General features: G+C 53.5%; 1 protein-coding gene across 2 annotated transcripts in view; it reads right to left on the bottom strand.

Annotated features, from left to right (window-relative positions):
• ZZEF1 (zinc finger ZZ-type and EF-hand domain containing 1) overlaps positions 1–23117 on the bottom strand; it is a 100565-nt gene that overhangs the window by 6839 nt on the left and 70609 nt on the right. The window contains exons 37-52 of one of the 2 annotated variants that reach the window (XM_013060284.2): positions 22137–22297; positions 19812–19965; positions 18361–18500; positions 17760–18037; positions 16771–16945; positions 16112–16244; positions 12237–12430; positions 10701–10820; positions 9012–9203; positions 8263–8363; positions 7012–7147; positions 6551–6910; positions 4815–4958; positions 4244–4412; positions 3976–4074; positions 3444–3609 (exon numbers count right to left, since the gene is read on the bottom strand). In XM_013060284.2, the coding sequence (XP_012915738.2) occupies positions 3444–3609; positions 3976–4074; positions 4244–4412; positions 4815–4958; positions 6551–6910; positions 7012–7147; positions 8263–8363; positions 9012–9203; positions 10701–10820; positions 12237–12430; positions 16112–16244; positions 16771–16945; positions 17760–18037; positions 18361–18500; positions 19812–19965; positions 22137–22297 (2722 nt within the window). Of the gene's footprint in view, positions 1–3443; positions 3610–3975; positions 4075–4243; positions 4413–4814; positions 4959–6550; positions 6911–7011; positions 7148–8262; positions 8400–9011; positions 9204–10700; positions 10821–12236; positions 12431–16111; positions 16245–16770; positions 16946–17759; positions 18038–18360; positions 18501–19811; positions 19966–22136; positions 22298–23117 lie in introns of both variants that reach the window. The other variant, XM_045083153.1, reaches the window with a different exon arrangement.

A 23117-nucleotide genomic window follows, 5' to 3' on the forward strand; every position in this document is an offset into this window, starting at 1 on the left:
ACGTCTGTTCAGTACTCTGTGCAAGGTCCTGCAAAAGGAGGGGAGGAAGCTTCTAAGGACCGAGAGGAAGAACTAAAACCCCTTCTTTGCCAAGAGCATGACTGTGCTCTGAATAATCCACATGCACACTTAAAGTTAACAAACAGGGCACGGTCTCTGCACACAAAGGAAATACATAGAACTTAATTATATATGAGCAGAAACAGTTAAGAAATAAGAATTCTTTTTTTTTTTTTAATTATTTTATGCAGGCTCCCTGCTGAGCAGAGAGCCCAATGCAGGGCTGGATCCCAGAACTCTTGAGATCATGACCTGAGCCGAAGGCAGAGGCTTAACCCACTGAGCCACTCAGGCGCCCCAAGAAATAAGAATTCTAAAACAACAGGTACAACAGCATCAAAACCATCAACCACCTAGGGATAAACCAAAGGGAGCGTTGTGCAGACTGCCTACACGGAACCCTGTGAGACGTGCCCCAGAGCGGGGCCACGAAGGCTGCAGGGGACAGGCACCAGGACTTCACGGCTGTGGGTCAGGGGCTCAATGCCACAAAGAGCCAAAACCCCATCTGGCGAGAGGAGGCGTGTGCCTGTATGTGTGGACAAAAGCATGTGGCTCAGGGACACTCGGAGGTACCAGAAGTTCTGGCCGGAGCGAAGAGGCAGGAAACAGACACGAGAGGGCATCTGCATTGGAACAGGCATACAACAGACCGTGTGCAGACAACAGCCTAGCCAGAGACCCCAAAGGCCCCAGAGAAGCAACATTAGCACTAGAAGATGCAGTGAAGTCACAGGGCAGAAGCCAAGGCGGAAAGACCCGCTGCACTTCTACATATTAGCAACGAACTATCAGAAGGAGTATTAGGAAACAAACCCATTTATGATGGGATAAAAAAGAATAAAACATTTAGCAATAAATATTAACAAAGAGGTAAAAATGGTCTATCCACGGCAAACTATGGAATGCTGACGAGAGAAACTAGAGAAAACACAGGGAAGTGTAAAAGCATGATCCATGGTCATGGCCGGAAGACCACCGGTGCCAACAGCTGCTGCCCACAGCAAGATACAGCGTCCACGGAGCTCCATACAAATCCCCACGGCATTTCACAGAAACAGGAAAACAGCCATAAAGTCCATGTGGAACTACAGGAGGCCCCGAGTACTCGAACCAATCATCAGAGCACACCTGGAGGCCTCACGCTCTTATTTCCAACCCTAATACAGAGTTACGGTAATCCAAACCATATGGCACCAGAATAAAAACAGGCAGAAAGACTGATGAACACGACAGGGAGCCCAGAAGTACACACAGGCGTATACGGACCATTAATTCTGACAAAGGTGCCAAGAATACACAATGAGGAAAGGACGGTCTCCTCACCAAATGTGTGGGACAAGCCGGATAGCCTCAAGCAAGGCTGGATCCCTCCCTCATACCACACACAGAATCAATACAAAAGTGATTAAAGACCTGAATGAGAGACCTCCAGCTGCAAAACTCCTACAAGAAAACATAAAGGCTAAGCTCCTTGGCATTGGTCTTGGCTACGAGTTTTTTAAAATTTGACACAAAAGCAAGAATTAAGTGGGACTACATCAAACTAAAAAGCTGCAAAGCAAAGGAAACCATCAACAAACGAAAAGGCGATCTACGGAATGGGAGAAAGTACTTGTAAACCACATCCGATAAGTGGTTAATACCCAAAACACACAAGGAACTCATATGACTTGATTTCAAATGAACCTAAAGAACCCAATTAAAATATGGTCCTAGGGGGCGCCTGGGTGGCTCAGTGGGTTAAGCCGCTGCCTTCAGCTCAGGTCATGATCTCAGGGTCCTAGGATCGAGTCCCACATCGGGCTCTCTGCTCAGCAGGGGGCCTGCTTCCCTTCCTCTCTCTGTGATCTCTTCCCTTCCTCTCTCCTACTGTGATCTCTCTCTGTCAAATTAATAAATAAAATTTAAAAAAATAAATATGGTCCTAGGACCTGAACAGACATTTTCGCAAAGAAGATGTGCAGATGGCCAAAAGACACATGAGAAGACAGGGGCTCACATCACTCATCATCAGGAAATTGAAGCCAGAACGAGATATTGCTTCGCATGTGTGAGGACGGCTATCATCGAAAAGATAGGCGATGACAGCTGTTAGGGAGGACACGGAGAAAGGAGAACTCTGGTGCGTCGCTGGTGGGGACGCAAGCGGCTGTGGCCACTGTGGAGACCAAGATGGCAGTTCCTCGAGTCATTAAAACCACAACTACTGAACAATCCAGCAATCCCACTCCTGGGTTTACAGCCAAAGCCCACGAATCATTACCTCAAAGATACCTGCACACAAACGTTCTCAACAGCCAAGGTATGGAAACACACAGTGTCTCCTGCGGGAAGAGTGGATACAGCCTACATGGTGCACCTACACGCACAACAGACCGTTCTTCACCATGAGATGAAGGAGACCCCGCCGTTCGCAACAACACTGATGGGCCCGGATGGCATTAGGCTCGGTAGAACGAGCCCAAGAGAGACAAACCCCAGGTGATCTTACCTCCACGTGGAAACCAAAACCAACCAATCAAACTCGTCAACACGGAGAGCAGAATGAATGGTCACCGGGGCGTGGGGTTAGGGAGGCGGGGAGAGGCCGGTCAGAGAGCAAATGCTCCAGCTGTGAGATGAAGGAGGTCTGAGGGTCTAACACACAATATGGTGATGACAGCTGACAGTGGCATCCAACGCTGCATCATTTAACAGAAATTTGCTGAAAAGCCAGTTTCAGCAAGAGGGGAGACCCCAGGGCCATCCCACATGACAGAGGCAACCACGTGAGGTGTTCGGTGCATTAACTAACCCGATGGGGGATCTTTCATAGCGTGGACATCCGTGAAACCACCCCCTTCTACGCTTCAGATATATTACAATTTTTTCAGTGATACAGTACTAAAGTGGCCCCGGCAGGAGGAACCAAACAGACGGGGGCTACACAGGAGACCAGAAACAGATGCACGGGTGTGTGGACACCTTCTTGGGGACAAAGGTGACCTGGTAGAGTGATGTGAGGGAAAGGTGGTCTGTGGGGTTGGGCAGAGACTCAAGCCCAATGACTAATCCCAACCTGACACCGGACATCATGAACAGAACGCATTCAGGGTGGAACGTAAGCTAGATGTGACAGAGACAATGAGCTTGGAGAACACAGGAAATAATGTCGCGACCCCAAGACAGAGCACAGCGAACACTTCCTAAACAGGACAACAAAAGCACTATTGTTAAAATAAAAAAAAATTTAAAAAAAAGATTGGTAAAGAACCAGAAGCTATTAAAATCAGAAGCTTCTTTCCATCAGACAGCACAGACAGAGAAGTGACAAGCCCCAGCGTGGAAGAAGGTCCTCACAGCGCGGAACCCCCACACAGGACCCAGGGAGGGCAGCTCACCTGTGGGTGCAGCATCGGACAATCCTCAGGAGCAGGTGGATGGCTTTCAACCGCTGATGCCCAGTCTGGCGACAAGCCACACCCACCAGCCACTCCCAAATTTTGGCCAGGGGCAGGTGCGGAACGACTCTTTCTTCTGACAGCATCTGCTTCAAAATCTCGAACCCTGGCCCACACCCACAAAACATGGACATTTTAGAAACACAAGCTGCTTGAGTTTTCATAAACAGACCAAAACGACTATGACCATACAAATGTTGCCCAAATGATGCCTTTTATAAGAGCAACACGGGACATTTCAGTTTCTCCTTTTTGTAACATGCCCTGTGAAATCTAAGAAGTGTCTTCTGCAGGACCCACAGGTGGCTCTTCCATCTGTCCACTCACGCTGACCACTGGCTGCCCCAGCACACTCAGCGACGTGTGTGCAAGTCGCAGAGAAAAGTGCCTGCCTTGACTTTAACAAACATCAGTTACATCCCAGAGGGTCCCACCCAGAAGAGCCTGAGGACGGCGAGAGGAACGCACACACCTGTCTGGAACCGCCCCAGGTGTCCCGCCGTCACAGTGAATTTGTAGCCCCACTCCGTGTTGCTCATGTCCGAGGTGAAGCGGTAGTACAGAGTGTCTCCTGGCCACACAAGAGTCAGAAGCAGCTCAGGACACGGCAGCCAAAGGAAGTCCCACGCTCCTGAGGAAGAAGGCTGAACCCGGGGTGACGCCCTCCCACAACATCCTTCTTCCAAGGACTAAGTTTCAATGCTCCATGGAGTCTAGGGGAGCAAGGACATGGCCACTACCTGGGAGCTCAAAATCCTTCCACTTCTGCTGCGACCCACTGAAGGTGTGTCGGTCCTGCTGGAAGTCGCTACTGCTGGCCATGGCCAGCTCGTCGCAGCCCTCCTCTGTGCTGCACTGCGGGTCGAATTTGACCGACAGGTAGATGGCACCAGGGATGTGGACTTTGTCCTGGGGAGGGACATTTCTGTCATTCCTGAGGGCTCCTCTGGTGCCCCCGTCCAGCACCTCTAAGACAAGGGGGATGGGGAGCACAAGCCTGGGTAATAAGATGAAGGGCGGGGCCCTCCATGGCGCGGCCACGTCATCGGGAGCCAGTGCAGCCGGGACCGAGCCCAGGCCCTCATGTGGACCCACTGTCCAAGATGCTGGGGATTCCCTGTGAGGACCTCACCGCAGGAGAAGTGAACTCCTCCTCGCAGGTCGGAAGACTAGGGTGTGGGGACTCCCAGGGTCTGGGGAGGCGGACGGCCGCTTAGAGCGAGTGCTGCGTGGGGGAGGCAGCCACCACCGGCACAGAGGAGGTTCTCAGCAGCCCTCACAGGTCCAGCCTGCCGGGCACCCTGGACGTACCTCAAAGTTGGTGTTATTGTTATAGGGGTGTTTCGACTCCCTGACTTGCACCTCCATGCCAGGCTCCTCCATGAACTGGCACGCAGCCAGGGCCATGGTCCCCAGCATGCTCCCTCGGCAGCCCTGGAGCACCTTCCGCAGAATCTGGCAAGACGTGAGGCATGGAGCGTCAGAGCCCAGGGGCGGGAGGAAGGACACGTCCATTCCAACCCGAGGCCCACAAAGCTGCTGGCTTCCCCCTGGTCCCGGCCCCACCCCTGGAGCGCACTCCTCCAGCCACCTCTTACCACGGGGACCGGGACACCCCCGCCTCAGTCTGCCCTGGAAACCCTACTTCTGGGCATGCTGAGAAGCCACCAGAACTCATCAGAGGTGGTCCCGGGCCCTTAGAGTCCCAAGCCAAGCAGGGGAGGGACGCACAGAGAAACAAGGACCGAACAAGGGGACGTGGGCCAAGGAGGCATGGAACTGAGGGCTCCGTGGGGCAAGGATGGGGGAGGCACTTCCAAACAGGGAACAGCTGCAGCAGTGTGGGTGCACCATGTGTGCATGAGCATGCAGGAGGGTGCACCATGTGTGGGGGTGCCAAGGGGACAGGGATGAAAAAGGTGGCAGTAAATGTGACTCAAGATCTTTGCCCTTGGAAGCTGGAAGGGGGTGACGAAACATGGTAGCTCAGCCGGAGGCGGCGCCCATGGCTTCCCCATGCCGCCCCTCCCACCCCGCCCGGACCTGGCTGTGTTCTGCTGTGTGGCTCCTCTGGGTGCATTCACCCTGGGAATCGCCACCCCGGCCCTATTCTCAAAGATGACGTTGGAGATTTGACTTAAGAATAGAACCAGGGAGGGACGCCTGGGTGGCTCAGTTGGTTGGACGACTGCCTTCGGCTCAGGTCATGATCCCGGAGTCCCGGGATCGAGTCCCGCATCGGGCTCCCAGCTCCACGGGGAGTCTGCTTCTCCCTCTGACCTTCTCCTCGCTCATGCTCTCTCTCACTGTCTCTCTCTCAAATAAATAAATAATACTTTAAAAAAAAAAAAAAAAAAAGAATAGAACCAGGGACGCCTGGGTGGCTCAGTGGGTTAAAGCCTCTGCCTTCAGCTCGGGTCGTGATCCCAGGGTCCTGGGATTGAGCCCCGCATCGGGCTCTCTGCTCAGCGGGGACCCTGCTTCCCCATCTCTCTCTGCCTGCCTCTCTGCTACTTGTGACCTCTGTCTGTCAAATAAATAAATAAGATCTTAAAAAGAAGAAAAAAAATAGAACCAGAGGCCTGGAAAAGCAGACTGGAATGTGGGGTTAGGCTGCAGAGCCCACAGCTGCCTTCTGAAGGTTGGGGCCTCTGAGTATACTTCCTCAAGACAGGTGCAACACCCCGGGGCAGACACTCCAGAAATAAGCCCCAAACTCCCTGGACGGTCCCTGTACCATGAGGACAGGCCAGTCAGCCGCAATTCCCCGTGTCCCCTGGACCTGGCACTAGATGAGAAGAGACAGGCCAGGCCAAGCGCACAGTCAGGCTCCGGGGACCACAGTGTCAAGCACCCTCTGCACACCAGGTCTGCTGCACCCCTGCCTGGTGTCTGCTGCCCTCACAGGTGTTGGGGAGCTGCACGCCACCACAGGTGACCCCCTCCAGGGAGGCCCCCGCCAGAGGAAAAAGGTTCAAACGTGGAGGCGGGGGCCGAGGAGGAACCACATGGGCAGTGCCCAGCCCGGCCTGCTAACAATCACCTACCTTTTCCCACTGATGCTTTTCTTCCAGCTGCATGAACATGTCCAGGATGTAGGTCATGTGGGCCGGGCCACTGAGTTCCAGGGTGTCCTCACTCACTGGCACGTGTCCCGGCCAATCAGCAAGCAAGGAGGCCAGCACGTGGCGGGCGTACAGCACGGCTGTGGCCTCGTTGACGCGGAACAGGTAGTCGCGGGCGGCCCGCTTGCTCTTGCTGTTCAGCTCCTTGTGCAGGAGGGCAGCACTCTTGCTGCGCCGCTGCTTGGCGTAGCTCTGCCGCAGCTCACTCTCCGTGCTGGCGATGAGCTTCTGGCTCACGGGGTTCGACTCGGCTGTGGCCTGCTCACAGCGTGCGGGCCGGGCCTGCAAACCCAAGACCACCATTACCACTGCCTGCCCCTCAGCACGGGGTGGGGGCGAGGTCAAGGGGCAGGTGTTTTGCGTTTAAGGTGAAGGCCACCCACCAAGCATGGTAAGATAATCATGTCTGTGTCCACGGCTTTGGCACTCTGCTCCTCCAGCCTCAGACCCCCACTGGGCTGCCACCTCTGAGCCAGGGTCCGAATCCTTTCGTCCGTGGTGAGCTCATCCCCGTCAAACCTGGGGAGAAGGGGCACAAGGCTGGGCACACACATCACAGAAAGTGAAGAGCTCGGCACGCAGTGAAGCCTGGCGGAAAGGCCTCTCCGCGCTACTGTCCTGTTACTGTTCTGCGGTGACATTATCGCCCCGTAGTTTGCAACCCAGACGCGGAGCACTCACTGACTTGCGCAGGCAGACGTGCACATACGCCCTGGGGGCAGAGGACGCCAACTGTCCCTCGGGATCTCAGAAACAGAGCTCCTGGAAGCCTCAACGGGATACCCAGCCCCTCCTCAGCTAGACAGCATGATGCAACTAGGTCCTCCGCCACAGGAGGCCGGTGAACCTTCCCTCAAGCAGCTGGGTTCAGGGTGTCCTCCTCCTTCTACTGTCCGCCACTCCACAGGGCTGGGGGTATGGGTGACAACAAACAGGAAGACAATACCCTTGGGGAGACAGGGTCCTTCCCAGAGCAGAGCTGCCTACCCACCCTGGATGGTCCCAAGAGGAGAAACAATTCTATCTTCCTTGACCCACTGTTTCCGGGTGTCTTAGTCACAGCTGCTTAGACTGTGCCCTCCTTCATTTCACAAAGGATTTGAGGCAACGTATGAGAAGTGCAGAAAAACAGCTTTTTCAAAGAAAAGTTGAATTAGAACTGCATGTAAGTTAGAAGAAGTCAAAAACAAGCACATGACAGGGGGAGATCAATGTGGCCAGTGACGGTCCACAACATTCGGGAGCTGGGCCCAAGCACTAGGCCGAGCTTCCCGGCCCAGAGGAGGGAGTGTTGTTAACTTGGTGATAACCCTTGGGGAAATCCATGAAGATAACGTGCAAATAGCACTCTGGCCGCAGGGCCCAGGACGACGTATGAGAGAATCCCTGGTGTCCGCTTGATGTCCACTCCCAGAGGGACACGCAGCACAGCTCAGAGAGGATGCATGTAGCGGGGCGGGGCCGGTGTTCACGGCACTGCACAAAGAACTGAGAACCAGGTCCAGGGGTCGGCCTGGCCTGAGTCTGCCCAGCACGCGCTGGCGGGAGGCCATCACGGCCCTGTCCGGCCCCCATGCTCTCCCCCCCGCGCTCCCCTGCTGGCCACACATGTGCCGCAGCTCTGCGCCCCTCACCTCTTCTGAACCTCCAGGAAGAAGGAGTCAGTCCTTTTCATCTGCAGCTCGTAGATGGCCCGGAGGACGTGCAGCGGGGCACGGAGCGCGTCATGCGCCATCTGGAGGCCACGGGAGGAAGCACAGGAGAGACGGGGCTCAAAAGGGATAAAAGGGTTATTTTCTCAAGTTACCACAGGGTGTAATTTCTGAATCATCAACCCTAAGAGACGGACTGCGGAATCTGCTCTGCGATCATAAATTCACAGGAAAACACGGCACGGTAGCCCCGGCAGCCACACGCTATGCTAACATCCACACCCCCACCTACCGCCGGAGCCACTGCCACGCACGCAACTCCAAGCACCGGCACCATGGGCCAGACACACGCCTGCTCCTCTGATCCCCGCCCAACTCTCTGCCTCTCCTCCCTGCGGTCCGTGCTCCAGGAAGCGAGTATCCCCAAGGGACATCAGAGAACGCATCTCAGAAGTCACAGGAGACGCCCGGCAGCTAAGGGCTCAAAGGACGAGCAAAAGTGCTTGTGCTCGTGTCACCGGAGAGACAACCCAACGCCGTAGGGCCAAAGAGCTTAAAAACGACGGCCGTGAGGATGTCTCCACTCTGGGTCGATTCTGCATGATTCAGACTGAGTCTTCAAGAAATGACCTCTCAGCACGTCAGACTGAGGCACTTTCACATGGAGGCAAACACTCGGTGCGAGCCCAAGAGAACCCACCCCGTGGTTTCCGCACGGCCCCAGAACTCACCAAGAAACATATTCGGGTGGGCTCGTCCAGGCTCTCCAGAGGGTCCAGCTTCTTCTGCTCCGGCTCGGTGGGGCTGCTGACCATGCCCTCTACTTCGTCCTCGGGGTCCCCTCGCTCGTCTCGCTCCAGGGCTGTGTGCTCGGCCGAGGTGTGGCTCTCCTTCTTCGAGGAGTACAGCATGATAGACAGAATCTATAGACAGAAAACCAGGCAGGACAGGGCTGCGGGTTCCGTGGATGAGAACATCACACTGATCTTTAACCCTCAAGTGGTACAAGGTATTTGACCTTTTATAATAGATGCAAGCATTCTCAAAAAGAAAGTAAAATTAGTAACAAAAAACACGAGAACATGCTCCATTTGCCTGTAATTGAAGACATACTAAGACACACGCCTTGGGGCGGACGACCTAGGCTGGGATCACCTCACGTTTTGGTGAGGGAAAGGAGCTAGAACAACGTCTGCTGACTGTGCCCCAGCCAGCAGCACCCCTTTCAGGAGTAACATCAAGCCTGTTACGCTCGATAAAGCTGACATCCACCTTCGTGTGTCCCTGGCAGCCACTACGCTGGGGTCATGAAACCACCCAGCGACTCAGGGCAGCAGCCGCCGCACAGGCCCATGGCGTCTGAGTGCCACACGCACGGCACCATCTGTGTTTACACGTGTGCCAGTGACGTCGACGGAAACAACTAGAATAAGGCCGTACAGAAAATACTAATGGTGGTTGTGTTCATGCGGTGGAATTTGAAGTTTTCTTCCTTTTCTATATTTCACATTTTCTGCAATGTAGTTCTGTTATTTGAATGATTAAAAAAATTAAATTTTATTTTTTTTTTTAAAGATTTTATTTATTTATTTGACAGAGAGAGATCACAAGCAGGCAGAGAGGCAGGCAGAGAAAGAGGAGGAAGCAGGCTCCCCACTGAGCAGAGAGCCCGATGCGGGGCTCAATCCCAGGATCCTGAGATCATGACCTGAGCCGAAGGCAGCAGCTTAACCCACTGAGCCACCCAGGAGCCCCAAATTTTACTTTAAAATGTAAAAGGTTTTCCTCAGAATGAGAGCCCAGATGCTCTCCGGGCTTTCCCATACTATATTTCAGCACCATTTCCCAAAAGCTGGCCAACCCCTCACAGGACGCCAGAGGACGGGCTCTTTGCACACTGGCCTCCGTGTGACAGAGCACAGCCGGCTGCCCTCCCTGAGCATGGCAGCAGCCTCTCCCAGACCCAAGGCCAGCACACAGTACACACACTCGACACGGAACCTCAGCGATCCCACCGAGAAAAATCTGTGGCCCAGAAGCAATGTAGTGAGATGAAAATGATGGACTAAAATGCTACGTAAAATAAACATAACCAAGGACAAACTCAGAAACAGATTTTAGCTCAAAGGAGTGTCAAAGGGAAATAATAATTCCAGGATACATTTTATCACCGTGAGGTAACGGTCAGCCGCGTGTTTCCATAAACTATTTGTCCTCCCGTGTTCTCTGAGCAAACAGCAAATGCATCCTCTCCCTGACGGGTAGGGCAGCTGTAATATCCCTGTTTCCAGCAGGGGACGCAAACCGAAGACACGGTTCCAACGCCTGCCCAGAATGGGTGAGCTCAGGGTAGAGCCCGTCCCGGCTACTGCAGGGGTCGCTCCCAAGCGGGAGGCCTGCCGCGGGCAGCGCACCCATACCTCCAGGTCCCGCAGGAGCCACGTTTTGCTGAAACCGGTCCCTTTGCTGCACTTTTTCACCAGGAGCTTCAGCAAATCCGTCTGAAGGAAGGTCGCGTGAGTCTCTTCGAAACCGTGAGCCTGCCAAACAGAAGAGCAATGACCCACAGCCGCCTCCCAGGCAGAAGGCACAGGCCCCGTGGGGAGAAGCAAGGCTCTTTCAGAGCCCAAGCTCAGCCTATGGCCCAAGGTCACCACATGGGGAAAATTCCAGAGTCACAGGAAGGATGACACCCTGAACCTCAGCCCCAACCTGAGCCCGTCCACTCCCCAACTCAGCCCTGGCAAGCCTTTCTGGAGCCCAGGACACCGTGGGCTTTGTCCTACATGAATGAACTTCCCCAGCGCTCGTCAGACCACATCCTACGTCCCGACTCCTGGCAGATGGGGCGCCACAGACGGCCTGCCCGGTTCTCTGGCCTCACACCCATCTTCCGCAGGATCCTGAAGGCCCAGAGGTGCTCTTGCTATCGCTGACAGCCTCACCTCCTCCTGGGCCTGGCTCCCGAGGCTGCATCGCCCTGTCCAGACTCCTCATCTACCGCCTCATACTCCACCTCCTCAGACAGGCTGTTTCTGATTCGGCAGGCCTCCTCCTCGTGGGCCCATGGGGCTCTCTGGAAGGCCAGACTGCAAGCCCCACCTCTCGAGATCAGTGCCACGGAGTTCCACGTGGCTCCTGGTGCTCAACCAACAGTCATGAAAACGGACTCCAAGACAGAAACGGTCTGTGCCCTTGGGGAGTTTGTTTTCTCTTTGCTACTATAACTAAACAACTAAAACGAGAACAGACTGTGGTAAGTGCCTCGGAGGCAACAAACAGCAGCTGCGTGGCCTCGGTCCCCTCAGCAAGAGCACTCAGGGCGGGCCCAGAGCTGCCATCTGTGCAGACCCCGTGTGCTGCCTCAGTCCTCCTGTGGCCTCCTGGGCAGTTCTGCCCAAGTCCAGGGAGTCACCAACTTTTATAAGAAACCCTTTTTTCATGGCTACTTCTTTGGGGAACATCGTCCTAAAAAGTGATCGCTTTCCTCCTGTCAGGCCCCTCAGCTAGCAGAAGAACTATCTTCCCCACAGGTCACGGCTTCTGGTCTGCACGCCAGCTTTCATCACCCAGCTCCTCCCGCCCCAGCCGTCAAGCCTGTCGCTCTAAGTCCCCTAACAAGCCGGGCCCCTCTGTCCTCCATTCCCTCTTGCCCTGGCTCAGAGGGGAGTGAGAAACTGTCCCATCCGGTTTCCTCCCGCCTTCCAAGGTCACATGCCCATCAGGTAAACATGCGGTTCCATGAAATAGTACTAAAAAAATACAAAGAGCCAACTACTGGGAAAATTCTGTTTCCTCCTTAGTTATCCTCATGCAAGACCTCAACCACTCCCAAAAATAATCCAGAGCCTTTGGTTAGCCGTCCGTCGCGATTAGACGGCACCCGCCTGCAGTATGAGCCCCACAGACGTCCCATCACAGTGGCTCATCTGCAAGGGGAAGAAGGTCACCATTACCTTCAGCGTTTTGTAGAGTCCTTTGAGGGCGAGGGACAGGACCCAGGTAGCTTCCACGGCCTCAGGACAGTGGCTGCCCACGCTGGTCTGCAGAAGGTGACTGGCGATGAAGGCCAGGTGCTGGGCGTACTGGCTCAGCCGGGCCTGAGAGCCGCCGCACCCCTGCCCCTTCTGCACCAGCTGGTAGTCCTTCACTGCGGCGTGCAGGCGGGCAGGAAGACAAAGGCATGGACAGTTAACGCTCCCAGCAGCCACATCTCTTCCCCCGTGGCGTGCCTTACTGAAGGAAGAGCCGCAAACCCCAACACAGACAGCCCTGCTTCAGCCTTGGCTGTGACCCCTATGGCCGGTTTGCAGGTGAGTGCCGAAGTGGCGTTGGGCCACCCAGCCACCAAGCAACCAGAGACACGATTCACATCCCGCTGCTGTGCGCAAACTGGCCATCTCCAAGTGCCACGGGCACTTCTTCACCGGCGCTGCTCCCAAGCAAGCTGAGACAGACGGGAATGGCTCCTGTCTCGAGCAACCGGACAGTGAAGTGCACGTGAGACCATGGTTTGCAGACAGGTGGTGACCGGCAGTGCAGACTAGGACCCTGACAGAAGGGACAAGAGCCAGAGGACCCCTCCAAAAGCCTGGCTTTCCCGAGACCACTTCCAGGGGCAGAACGGGGACTAGAATCAGAAGCAGAGTCCGGTAGTCTCAGTGAACTGATGAGAAAAAAGGTGAGTCTGGGGAAGTCAAGGCAGCTAGAATTTAGGGGCCAGAATGTCACGAAGAAGGGAGAGGCACAGGGACATAGAGGCTGCGGGGGCCTTGCCAGATAGCCACACAAGCTTCATGGCGAGTCTCTGGCAGAGCAGGAGCCACAAGCACGGGAGCACACCACCCAAGAATGGGAGATGAACGACTCCTGGAGCTCACAGAGGCCTGGGGACCTTCTGGCTCCCCACGCCTGGCATCCTACTGGGTGCTGGCGCACGTGTCCTGTTGGGGGCAAAACAACTATCTGAAGACAGTCGCTCAAATGTTTCTGAATCTGATGGAAACCGTAAATCCACAGACCAACAAGCTCAATAACCCCCAAGAAGAAGAAACAAGAAACTCATGCCGAGGCAAACCCTGAACAAAATGCTAACCCTAAGTGACTAGGTGACTAAGAAGCAGTTCTTAAAAGCAGCCAGCGGGAAAAAGACGCATTTGAAGACAAGAGAACGACAGCAAACGCTGCAGCTGTAACCATGTAAACCACAAGAAAATGGATCAAAAACCTTAAAAGACTCAAAGAAGGGACTCTTGGCCTAGAATTTTGTAGGCGGCAAAGTCATCTTTCAAAGATAAAGTCAAAATAAATATTTTTTTTTGGTTTGGCAGGACACACCGACCAAAGCCTATAGCAGGAGACCGCGAGGCAAGAAATGTTCCGGAGTTCTTCAGGCCGAAGCAAGATGGTAGCAGGACGACACCTGCACCTACGCACAGGAACAAAGACCACCAGGAACAAGAAGTATGAGAGCAAAGCTTTCTCACTTTAAAACCTTTCTTAAAGTATCTTCTTATTTGTATTATTTTTTATTTTTTAAACAAGAGTTCTTTTTTTTTTTTTTTTAAGGATTTCTTTGAGGGAGAGCGAGAAAGAGGGTGTGCGCACACAGACAAGCCAGGGGTGGGGGCGCAGAGGAGGGAGAGCGAGTGTATAAGCAGACTCCCTGCTGAGCACAGAGCCCAACACAGGGCTTGATCCCATGACCCTGAGACCATGACCTGAGCCCAAACTAAGAGTCAGATGCTTAACCCACTGCAACACCCCAGGGGACCCAAAACATCTGACTTTTTTTTTTTTTTTTTTTTTTAAAGATTTTATTTATTTATTTGACAGAGAGAGAGATCACAAATAGGCAGAGAGACAGACAGAGAGAGAGATGAGGAGAAGCAGGCTCCCTGCTGAGCAGAGAGCCCCATGCGGGACTCGATCCCAGGCCCCTGGGATCATGACCTGAGCCGAAGGCAGCGGCTTAACCCACTGAGCCACCCAGGCGCCCCAAACATCTGACTTTTTAAAGCAGAAATAAATAATGTATTATTTTGAGGTTTATAACACATAGAAGTAAAATGTGTGACAGTAGTAGCATAAGGATGGGGGGACAGAAATATGAAATCTATGTTCCCTCACTGTATGTTAAGTGATAGAATACTGTTTAAAGGTAGACAATGACGAGTTAAAGGTGAATATTATAAACCCTAAAGCAACCACTAAAAAATTAAGAGATAAAGTTAAAAATCAACTGTGGAAATAAATAGAGTCATAAAAACAGAACAAAACTTCAATCCAAAAGCAGTAGGAAAAAAGGAACAACAAATGAGGCAAATAGAAAGCAATCGGGAAAATAGCAGATTTAAACTAAATCCTCTTCATAATTGCATTAAAGCTAAGTAGTCTAAACATCTCAATGAAAAAGCAGAGATCGTCAATGTCAACCTGAATTAAAAAAGAAAATTCCACTACATGCCATCGACAAGAAATCCACTTTAAACGGAAAAACACTTACAGGTTAAAGTGAGAGCATCCAGGGGGCACCTAGGTGGCTCAGGTGGTGAAGCGACTGCCTTCAGCTCAGGTCACAATCCCAGGGTCCTGGGATCAAAGCCCACATCAGGCTCCCTGCTCAGTGGGAAGCCTGCTTCTCTCTCTTTCTCTGCCCTCAACTCACTCTCTCTCTTTCTCACTCTATCTTAAATACATAACTAAAATCTTCAAAAAAAAAAAAAAAAAATACACTGATGAGTCTCTTCTGAGACCGTCTAGGAGACAAACGAGAGAAGACACAAGGTACCAAATCCAGGAACGAGAGAAAGCTGCTGCTACCCACTCCGGATGAAGAGGAATCAGAGACCTCAATTTAATCCCTAAATAAAGGGAGACATATACAGTGCTCACGGGTCGTGTTATGATGTCATTTCTCTCCAAACAGACATACAGACTCAGTGGTTCTGAGGGAACTATAGGAACTGACAAGCTGATTCTAAAATTTACACAGAAAAGCAGAGAAACTAGACCAGCCAAAACAGTGCTGACGGAAAAGTAACGAAGTTGAAGAACCTGATTTGGAGACTTAGCATGAATCTATAAATGGTCAGAGAATGTGGTACTCGAGTAAGGACAAATATACAGATTAATCTAATATGACAGAACCCATAAATACACTCACACACACACACACACACACACACACACACACACACACACGTGGGTCAACTAGTCTCCAACAAAGGTGCCGGGATAATTCCGTGGAGAACCAGTCTCATCTGAAACAGTGGAATGTTGACATGCAGCAAAGAGAAAAGACCAAGAGGGAAAAGGAGACCCTTGATGGTCCCTCACGGCACACACAACCATGGCACAGACGGAGCCTAATGCTGACACTGAATGAGCACAGGGTTTCAGAAGCAGAACAGGGCACGTATGGTGACCTACTCCAGGCTCTTCTGGGGTTGGCACTTAGATGTAATTTCGCTGTTCTACTGATCAAGCACGATGAAAGTGACATGAATGGCAGCACAATTACTCTGAGTTATTTTGCACTCATGTAGCTGACTCCATCATATACTTAGATGGCCCATCAGAAAACAAAACACCAGCCCACGACAACATTAACTGTTCAGACCCTAAAGGTGCCCCCAGAACCTGGGAGCCATATATACAAACTGAGGCATGGCCAGGGCCTTCCAATTTACCCTAATCCCACCACATCACTTTAGAGATAAGGGAAAAGCAGCTCAGGCCATTAAAACTTGTTTTTTTAAAACAACACATGCAGGGCCACGCAGAGATCTGACAGTTTCCTCCTGTTCTTCAAAACAATGAGGCTTAGGACCTGTTTTCCTCTTCCGGGTTTTGACATCAACGATCACAGCCCTGTTCTTCTCTGTGAAGTGCTTCAGGACGATGACGTTATGTGGCTCATTGGCGTTATCCATATACACACAGCGGGTGCCCACGCAGAGAACCTAGAATGTGACAGCGACCAGGAAGGCAACTCAGGAGCACACAGACCCCTGACCAGACCCTCTGGTGGAAACGAGCCCAGCCCCCTCTGCTTGTGCCGCCGACTTCAACAGTGTGCAAGGACGGGCACTCCTGAGTCCAAGGCCTGGTGCATCGGCGGTTTACACACTTGCCGGAGGAAGCCATGTTCTCACGGTCCTCTCTGTCCCAACCATGAGACACGAGGATCAGAAATGAGAGCGAGATGAATGCCAACTGGGGAACAAGGGCACTCTCAAGTCATGTGTGACTCAGTAACTTAGGGACCTGTTACTCAAACTACTGGCTGATAAAACGAACAGCTAAACTGCTAAGAACACAGTCAAACAAACCATCCCACGATCTTGGAAATACACCAATACTGTAAATGCAAACGATGTGGTGAAAGAAAACACCCTCCCAGAGACATGTGCCGAGCCCCCGCTGTGCACACGGAGGGAAGGGAGGCCATGGGACCAGGAGGTGTGGCCCAGCTTCGGAGCCGTGTACCTGCGGGAAGCCGACCAGCACCAGGAGGGTGAAGACGTTGGTGTGCTTCAGCTGGAAAGGCAGCTGCTTGACACAGTGGTCTGTGAAGGTGGCGATGACGTCCCGCCACTGGGGCGTACTGCTGAGCAAGCGCAGGATCTCCGCCATGGAGCACGCCCAGTCCAAGCCCATGCGGCTGGAAGGCAAGAACTCCGTGAGGCAGTAGGGCCGAGGCTCACGCTCGCCCCAGCAGGCCCCCCACGCAGCACTGAGAACCACACACACCTGTGCCCCAGAGCCACACACCCACTCATCTGACAACTCTCAGAATGACACCTCGGGGAACCTCCACACTCAGCATACAGTTAGAGCTGAAAACAGAATCTCTATAAAGGGTCACACACACGTACACACTTGTGCACACTCATGTTTGAGCACAGAAAAAAGACTGGAGGGAAACATATTCAAACAGCACCAGGTGCAGGCCCCTGGCGGCTCCGTTGGTCAGAACCCTGGGGTCGGGGGATCGAGCCCCACATTGGGCTGCACGCTAAGCGTGGAGTCTGCTGGGCTGTCTCCCATTACCCTGCTTACACACTCTCACTCTCTCAAATAAATAAAATCTTAAAAAAAAAAAAAAAAAAAAAAGATGGTGCAGGTGGGGTGACTTTTTTCTCCACTTCCGTTTTTCAAATTTGGTGTTCTGGTCAAGTTACTTTATACCAAAAATAGCCCTAATTTCTTCTACCCCAAAGCCTATGCTTACTGCACCAGGAAAAAACCATCAGAATGAACATCATCGAGAATTCAAGCAGCAGACACTGCAGGACCACACAGCTGTTTTGAGGTGGGTTTCACGGATAATTTTAGCATTAGCTGACAACTTTGCTAGTAAAACGAATGCTGTTCTCCCAAGAGCGGCCTAGACAATGGCACACTGAACTCAATCAGCAGCCGGACCAGGAGCTTAAAGCAACGAACACCATGGGGGCACAGAGCGCAGGCACTACCTGTCCAGACACACCGCCCCCAGGCTGAAGAGCAGGTGTGTGGTCTTCCAGCCGTCAGGCACAACGGAACTGTCCCCTGAGGCAAACAGGGCGTGCTCGGCGGAGAGGACCGTCACCACCGCGGCATCCACCTCTGCTGGTGAGAGGCGGGCGATCAGCTGGCCGAGGAGCCCCAGTGTGAGGTGGTAGGTCTCGTTCAGGTGGCCTGCGTTTGAGATGACAACCTGGAACATGAGTGGGAGGACGCGCTCCAGGGGCATCACGGGCACCGTGGGGTCCTGCCGAGAGAGGGAGAGATGCCAGTTCACCACAGAGTCCACGGGAGCACCCCGGTCAACGCCGTGTCAGTCCACATCCTGGTTAAACCTGGCCGGGGCCGAAGGGCCCGCACCGTATCCTTCATCGGCAGCCACGCACAATCAGGTGGAAACAGACACTCCAGGCATCACCCTCTGACCCAACCTCTCACTGATTATGCTTCTCTCGGGGACACACAGGTGATATGAACACGTGGTTTCAGTACACAGCTTTCCAAAAAACACATTTTTTCCACAAATACCACCACCCTCTTCCAAAAAAGAAAACACCATTTGTCTCATACCAACTTTAAGGGAGGTAACATGGCCGCTAGCAACCCCAGAATCCTCTTCTGGGAGCACTCAGCAAACACCTGTTCGGGGCTTGCAGGAACCGCTTTCTCCTCGAGGGGCTTCTGAGACAACACGCCCGCATTTTCAGCATCTGTGAGGGAAAACATCACACCTCCAGATGTTGCCAGCTTCTCTGAGTGAGCAAACAGGCAAGTCTACTGCGGCCTGTCCCCGCACTGCCAGAGAACACCCCGGCGCATTGCTGAACCCACCCCGCTCCAGGAGGGTGACCATGACCATCGGAGGTGAATGCGGAGCCCCACCCCGGCCTCCCAACTCGCCCCTCCCCACCGACCTGCTCTTCAGCCTTCCAGCCACCTTTAGTGCCCACACAGCCACCCACTGGTTTCCATGATGTGCCCCCCTCCTGGGTGCAGGCATACCCGAAGCACCCACAGCCACAGCTGGAGCACGGCAGGGGCCCGGGGAGCATCCGAGGGAGGAACTGAGTCCATCCGGACCAGGATGCCGAGGCTGGCGTGGACCAGAGCAGACTGGGCCTGCCCAGGGTGGCCAGACTGCCGCCCGGAAGGCAGAAGAACACGCGCTACACAGAGGGCCATCGGTCCCTTCTGAGAACCGGCCGCACATGGGGCAGGAGGCCAGGTGCTCGGCTCTGCCTCCCTCACAGAGCAGGCGGCTGGGACAGAAGCTGCCTCCCAGGCTGCCCTGAGGAGGACACGCTCTAGCACCTCCCTCTCTGGGCTCCTCCATCTCCCTGAAACACAGCTCTGAGTGCAACACTGCTAGCCCGACAGGGAGCTCCGGGCCCCCAGAGCACAGCGACCCAGAGCCCCCCCAGGGCGCCACCCCTTCGTGCCTGTGAATGGACTCTCCCCTGTGTTTTCCTGGGCGTTTCCCACTCTGGGATCTTCTCTCGTGCTGTTCCCTCTGCCCAGAAAGCCCTTCCCACAGCGGATCCTGGCGCAGCTAAAGTCCCTCGCAGCCCAACCTTCACAAGGCTTTCTGGGGATGCCGTCCGTTCCCGTTAGACACCATCGCCACCTGCACCCACCCACCCCTCTCCTGTGGACAGAGTCACATTCCAGCCTACAGTTACCCGTAGCTTGGTCCACACCCTCCCCCCCAGACTGCAGGCTCCGTGAGGGCAGGAGCTACACGTCTGTCTGACTTGGTCCCTGTCGCACTCCCATAGCCCAGCATGGTGCTTGGCACACAGAAGGCACTCAGAAAACTCAGGAATAACGAGGTAGGAAAGCAGGAAAAGTGAAGGAAAGGCAACTTTCGAAGCGTGATCACTACTGTCAGATACAAAGCTGAGAAACCGCGATTTCTCACGGCTGTGAGCCAATTTCAGGCTGTGTGCCACAGACCGCTCAGGGATGGGTCTGTGTGCGATCTAAGACAAAAAAGAGATCAAGGTCATGATGCGAGTCTCCACCTGGACGCCTGGGAGCTGTGCCTCCATCGGCAGGTGAGTTGGAAGCCTGAGTCTGGCACAGAGGACCCTTCGCCAATGACACGCCTTCTTCGTCTGCCTTACTTGCCTGCTTGCTGTCTAAAGGCCCGACTTCCTCTGGACCATCTCTCTTGCCCTGGAAACAAAAGGTAAAGGAATTTAGGTTTCTTCTACAAAAGTTGCCTCATTACTGCTGTGATACAATTTGCATAATCATTGGCCAGTCTTTATAGACTAAATTACTTTTAAATTCCACAAGATAATGTCCCTCATTTCCGATGACAAATCTATGCTCTACTAAGACACTAGTCACTGTATCCATTCTCCAGGCATCTCGAAACGCCCCTGCGGCACAGCCTGCAGTCCCGTCACCCACAACCCCCGAGACAATACTCTACTATCTTCCACTTAGCCTTTAGAAACCACGTACGGAAAGTTCTCCCGGGAAGAAGAAAACAGCAAAGGCGTGGAGCTCTTTCTAGCTTACTGAGCTGGCCCACACCTGTGGGAGCTTTATTTTGGCAAGGAGCTTTGTTAAAGGGACTCCTGCTGGAGTGGGGAAGCTTTCTTAGGCTTAAGAGTTGGGCAGTGAGGTGCCCAGGTTGGCAGGATGACTGCCCTTGGGCCAGGGAAAGTCTCCATGATGAGCCTGAAACCTCTTTCTGCAAGAAAAACTGAGGAAATGCTCAAAGGAAAAGGCAGATCAGGATGCAGAAGGCAGGCAGAAGAAGCTTCCACTGGCCAAACATGGGACAGTTTCAGCATCAAAATACTTCCTGAAAAGTAGCAGATTTTAAAGATTTTATTTTTTATTTTTTTATTCATTTGAGACAGAGAGAGAGAATGAGAGAGAGAGCAGAAGCAGGGGGAGTGGCAGAGGGAGAAGCAGGTTCTCTGCTAAGCAGAAAGCCCGATGCAGGGCTTGACCCCAGGACCCTGGAGTCCTGACTTGAGCCGAAGGCAAACACTTAACGACTGAGCCCCCAGGCACCCCAGAAGATTTTATTCTTAAATAAGCTCTACGCCAAGATGGACTTCGAACCCACAAGCCCGAGATCAAGAGTCGTGTGCGCTACAGACTGAGCTTTCAACCCACGGAGCGAGACAAGCCACCCCGGTTGCTGGGGTCCGAGCTGATCTAAGTGGACACACGGGGAGCAGAGTGCTCCCAGGCAGCAGATATGCTAGGGGCTCGGAGGGCGACAGCACTGTGTCCAGGCTCAGGGGCGATGGCTGCCTCTGCTGACAATGTCCTCCCTGCCACCACCGTGTGTGGGTAGTTAGAGTGCCGCGCGGACAAGGGGTCTTGTGGTCAGGACGGCAGCATGCGGGACTGGGCTGAGGCCAGTGCTGCCTCTCTGGCTGAATGAGGCTGGCACAAGTCTCCAGTTGTCGCCAGCCATCTCTGCCTCTGTCTTCCCCTAAGCACAACGGGATCCCAGTGAGCCACCAGTACCACATGGGGGATCCATGAACTAGCCAACGTGACAGAGACAGGGGACGGAAACATGGGCCACTCCTCAGGCCAAGGCAGGGGTGCCCGCAGCACCACCTCAAGCCTCGGAGGCGGCCTCCCAGAAGCCACGCTGTGCTCTAGCACAAAGCCAACTTTAAAACTGTGCTCACAGGCGGCACCCGCATGCAGGAAGGAAGGCTTTTCTTCCACTTCCTCAGGTGTGTGCAAACCACCGTTGTCTGTTGGGTAGGCAGAAAGCACTCGGGATTACCTGCCTGCTGCCCACTATAAGAACTCCGGAGCACTTGGGGGGCTCAGCCAGTAAAGCATCTGGCTCTAGGTCTCGGCTCAGGTTGAGATCTCAGGGTTGTGAGATCAATCCCTGCATCAGACTCAGCGCTGGTCATGGAGTCTACCTGGGAGTCCGTCTCCCTCCCCCACCTCCCCTGACCCCCACGCACACATACTCTCTCTGAGAAAATAAAAGCTTCGCATATACAGTGTGCGCCATGGGCCAGGAACTAATCTCCTGGGGTATAGGATCTTCCTTCCTGTAATCCCACCAGAAGGCGGTAACAGGAGCGGTTGACGCTGGCGGGGAACATACAACAGACACTGTTTAAGCATTTTATGCACAGACGCTCGCTGCGGAACACGACACCTCATGGAAGAGGTACCAGTGTTCAGCCCACCTCACAGATGGGAAAGTAGAGTGAAAGGACGGCAGTCACATGCCGAGGACCTGACAGAGCAGGGACTGGAGCCCACAGTCCAGGCCATGAGTCCGTGGCCCTAGCCTCACCGCCCTGCACATGGCTCCCCATCCTGCGCAGTAACACACACAGACGTACATGGCAGAGCACAGAAGGGCCTGCGTGCAACGGGTCCTCCACAGCGCGGACAGCTCTGTCCTCCTCCAGTGCACGGCTGGGCACAGTGACAGGTGGGGCCCAGCGGTCTGGACCAGATTCCCCATCCGGCAGTATACCGAGAAGACACAGAGTTTTCAGACCTATGTGGGCAGTGAGAGAGCGGTCACAGACTTTAGAATGAGGTCATTTTGTGAAAATGCCGTAAATCCCTACATGGAGAGATGGCTGGATTTCCACAAAGCAAACCAACGCACTCCCAGTAGAACCCTCCCTGGCTGTCTACATCTCCTTGGCTCCTGGCGTCAGGCACCAGACGTCTGAGGACCGAGAACACACGTGCTTCGGGAGCAGCAGAAACCCAGGACACAAGAGGACTGTCCACTCAGAAACCCTAACAGGACAATTCCATAGCGGCCCCCGACAACTCCATGTCTATGTCCCCACTGGCGAGCCTGGGAGCTCTGGCACCGCCCATGTGTGGCCCCACACGGGCCTCATGTCCCCACCATCCTGGAACAGGGAGCCCCGTACTTTGAGAAGGACTCAAACAGCTCCGAAGTGCCGCATGCACACTACGCTCCCCCGGGAAAGTCAAAGATGTTGCAATATTTCGTCAAACGACTCTAGTTCCACGGACTCTAGCTCTCTCACAGAGAACGCGGTTATGTGGAACAAACCTGCACCCCAGGTAAAAATGACGTTCCTCTGGCAAAGCTAAGACCGCCAGGATCAAATACCAAATTCCACATCCACAGACATTAAGAGCGTTAGTTATTACTTTTTCTTTTTTTTTTTTTAAAGGTTTTATTATTTATTTGACAGAGAGAGATCACAAGTAGGCAGAGAGGCAGAGAGAGAGAGAGAGAGAGGAGGAAGCAGGCTCCCTGCTGAGCAGAGAGCCCGATGTGGGACTCAATCCCAGGACCCTGAGATCATGACCTGAGCCGAAGGCAGCAGCTT

The sequence above is a fragment of the Mustela putorius genome, unplaced genomic scaffold, assembly GCF_011764305.1.
Source record: "Mustela putorius furo isolate JIRA1106 unplaced genomic scaffold, ASM1176430v1.1 tig00000695_pilon_pilon_pilon, whole genome shotgun sequence".
Classification (NCBI taxonomy): domain Eukaryota; kingdom Metazoa; phylum Chordata; class Mammalia; order Carnivora; family Mustelidae; genus Mustela; species Mustela putorius.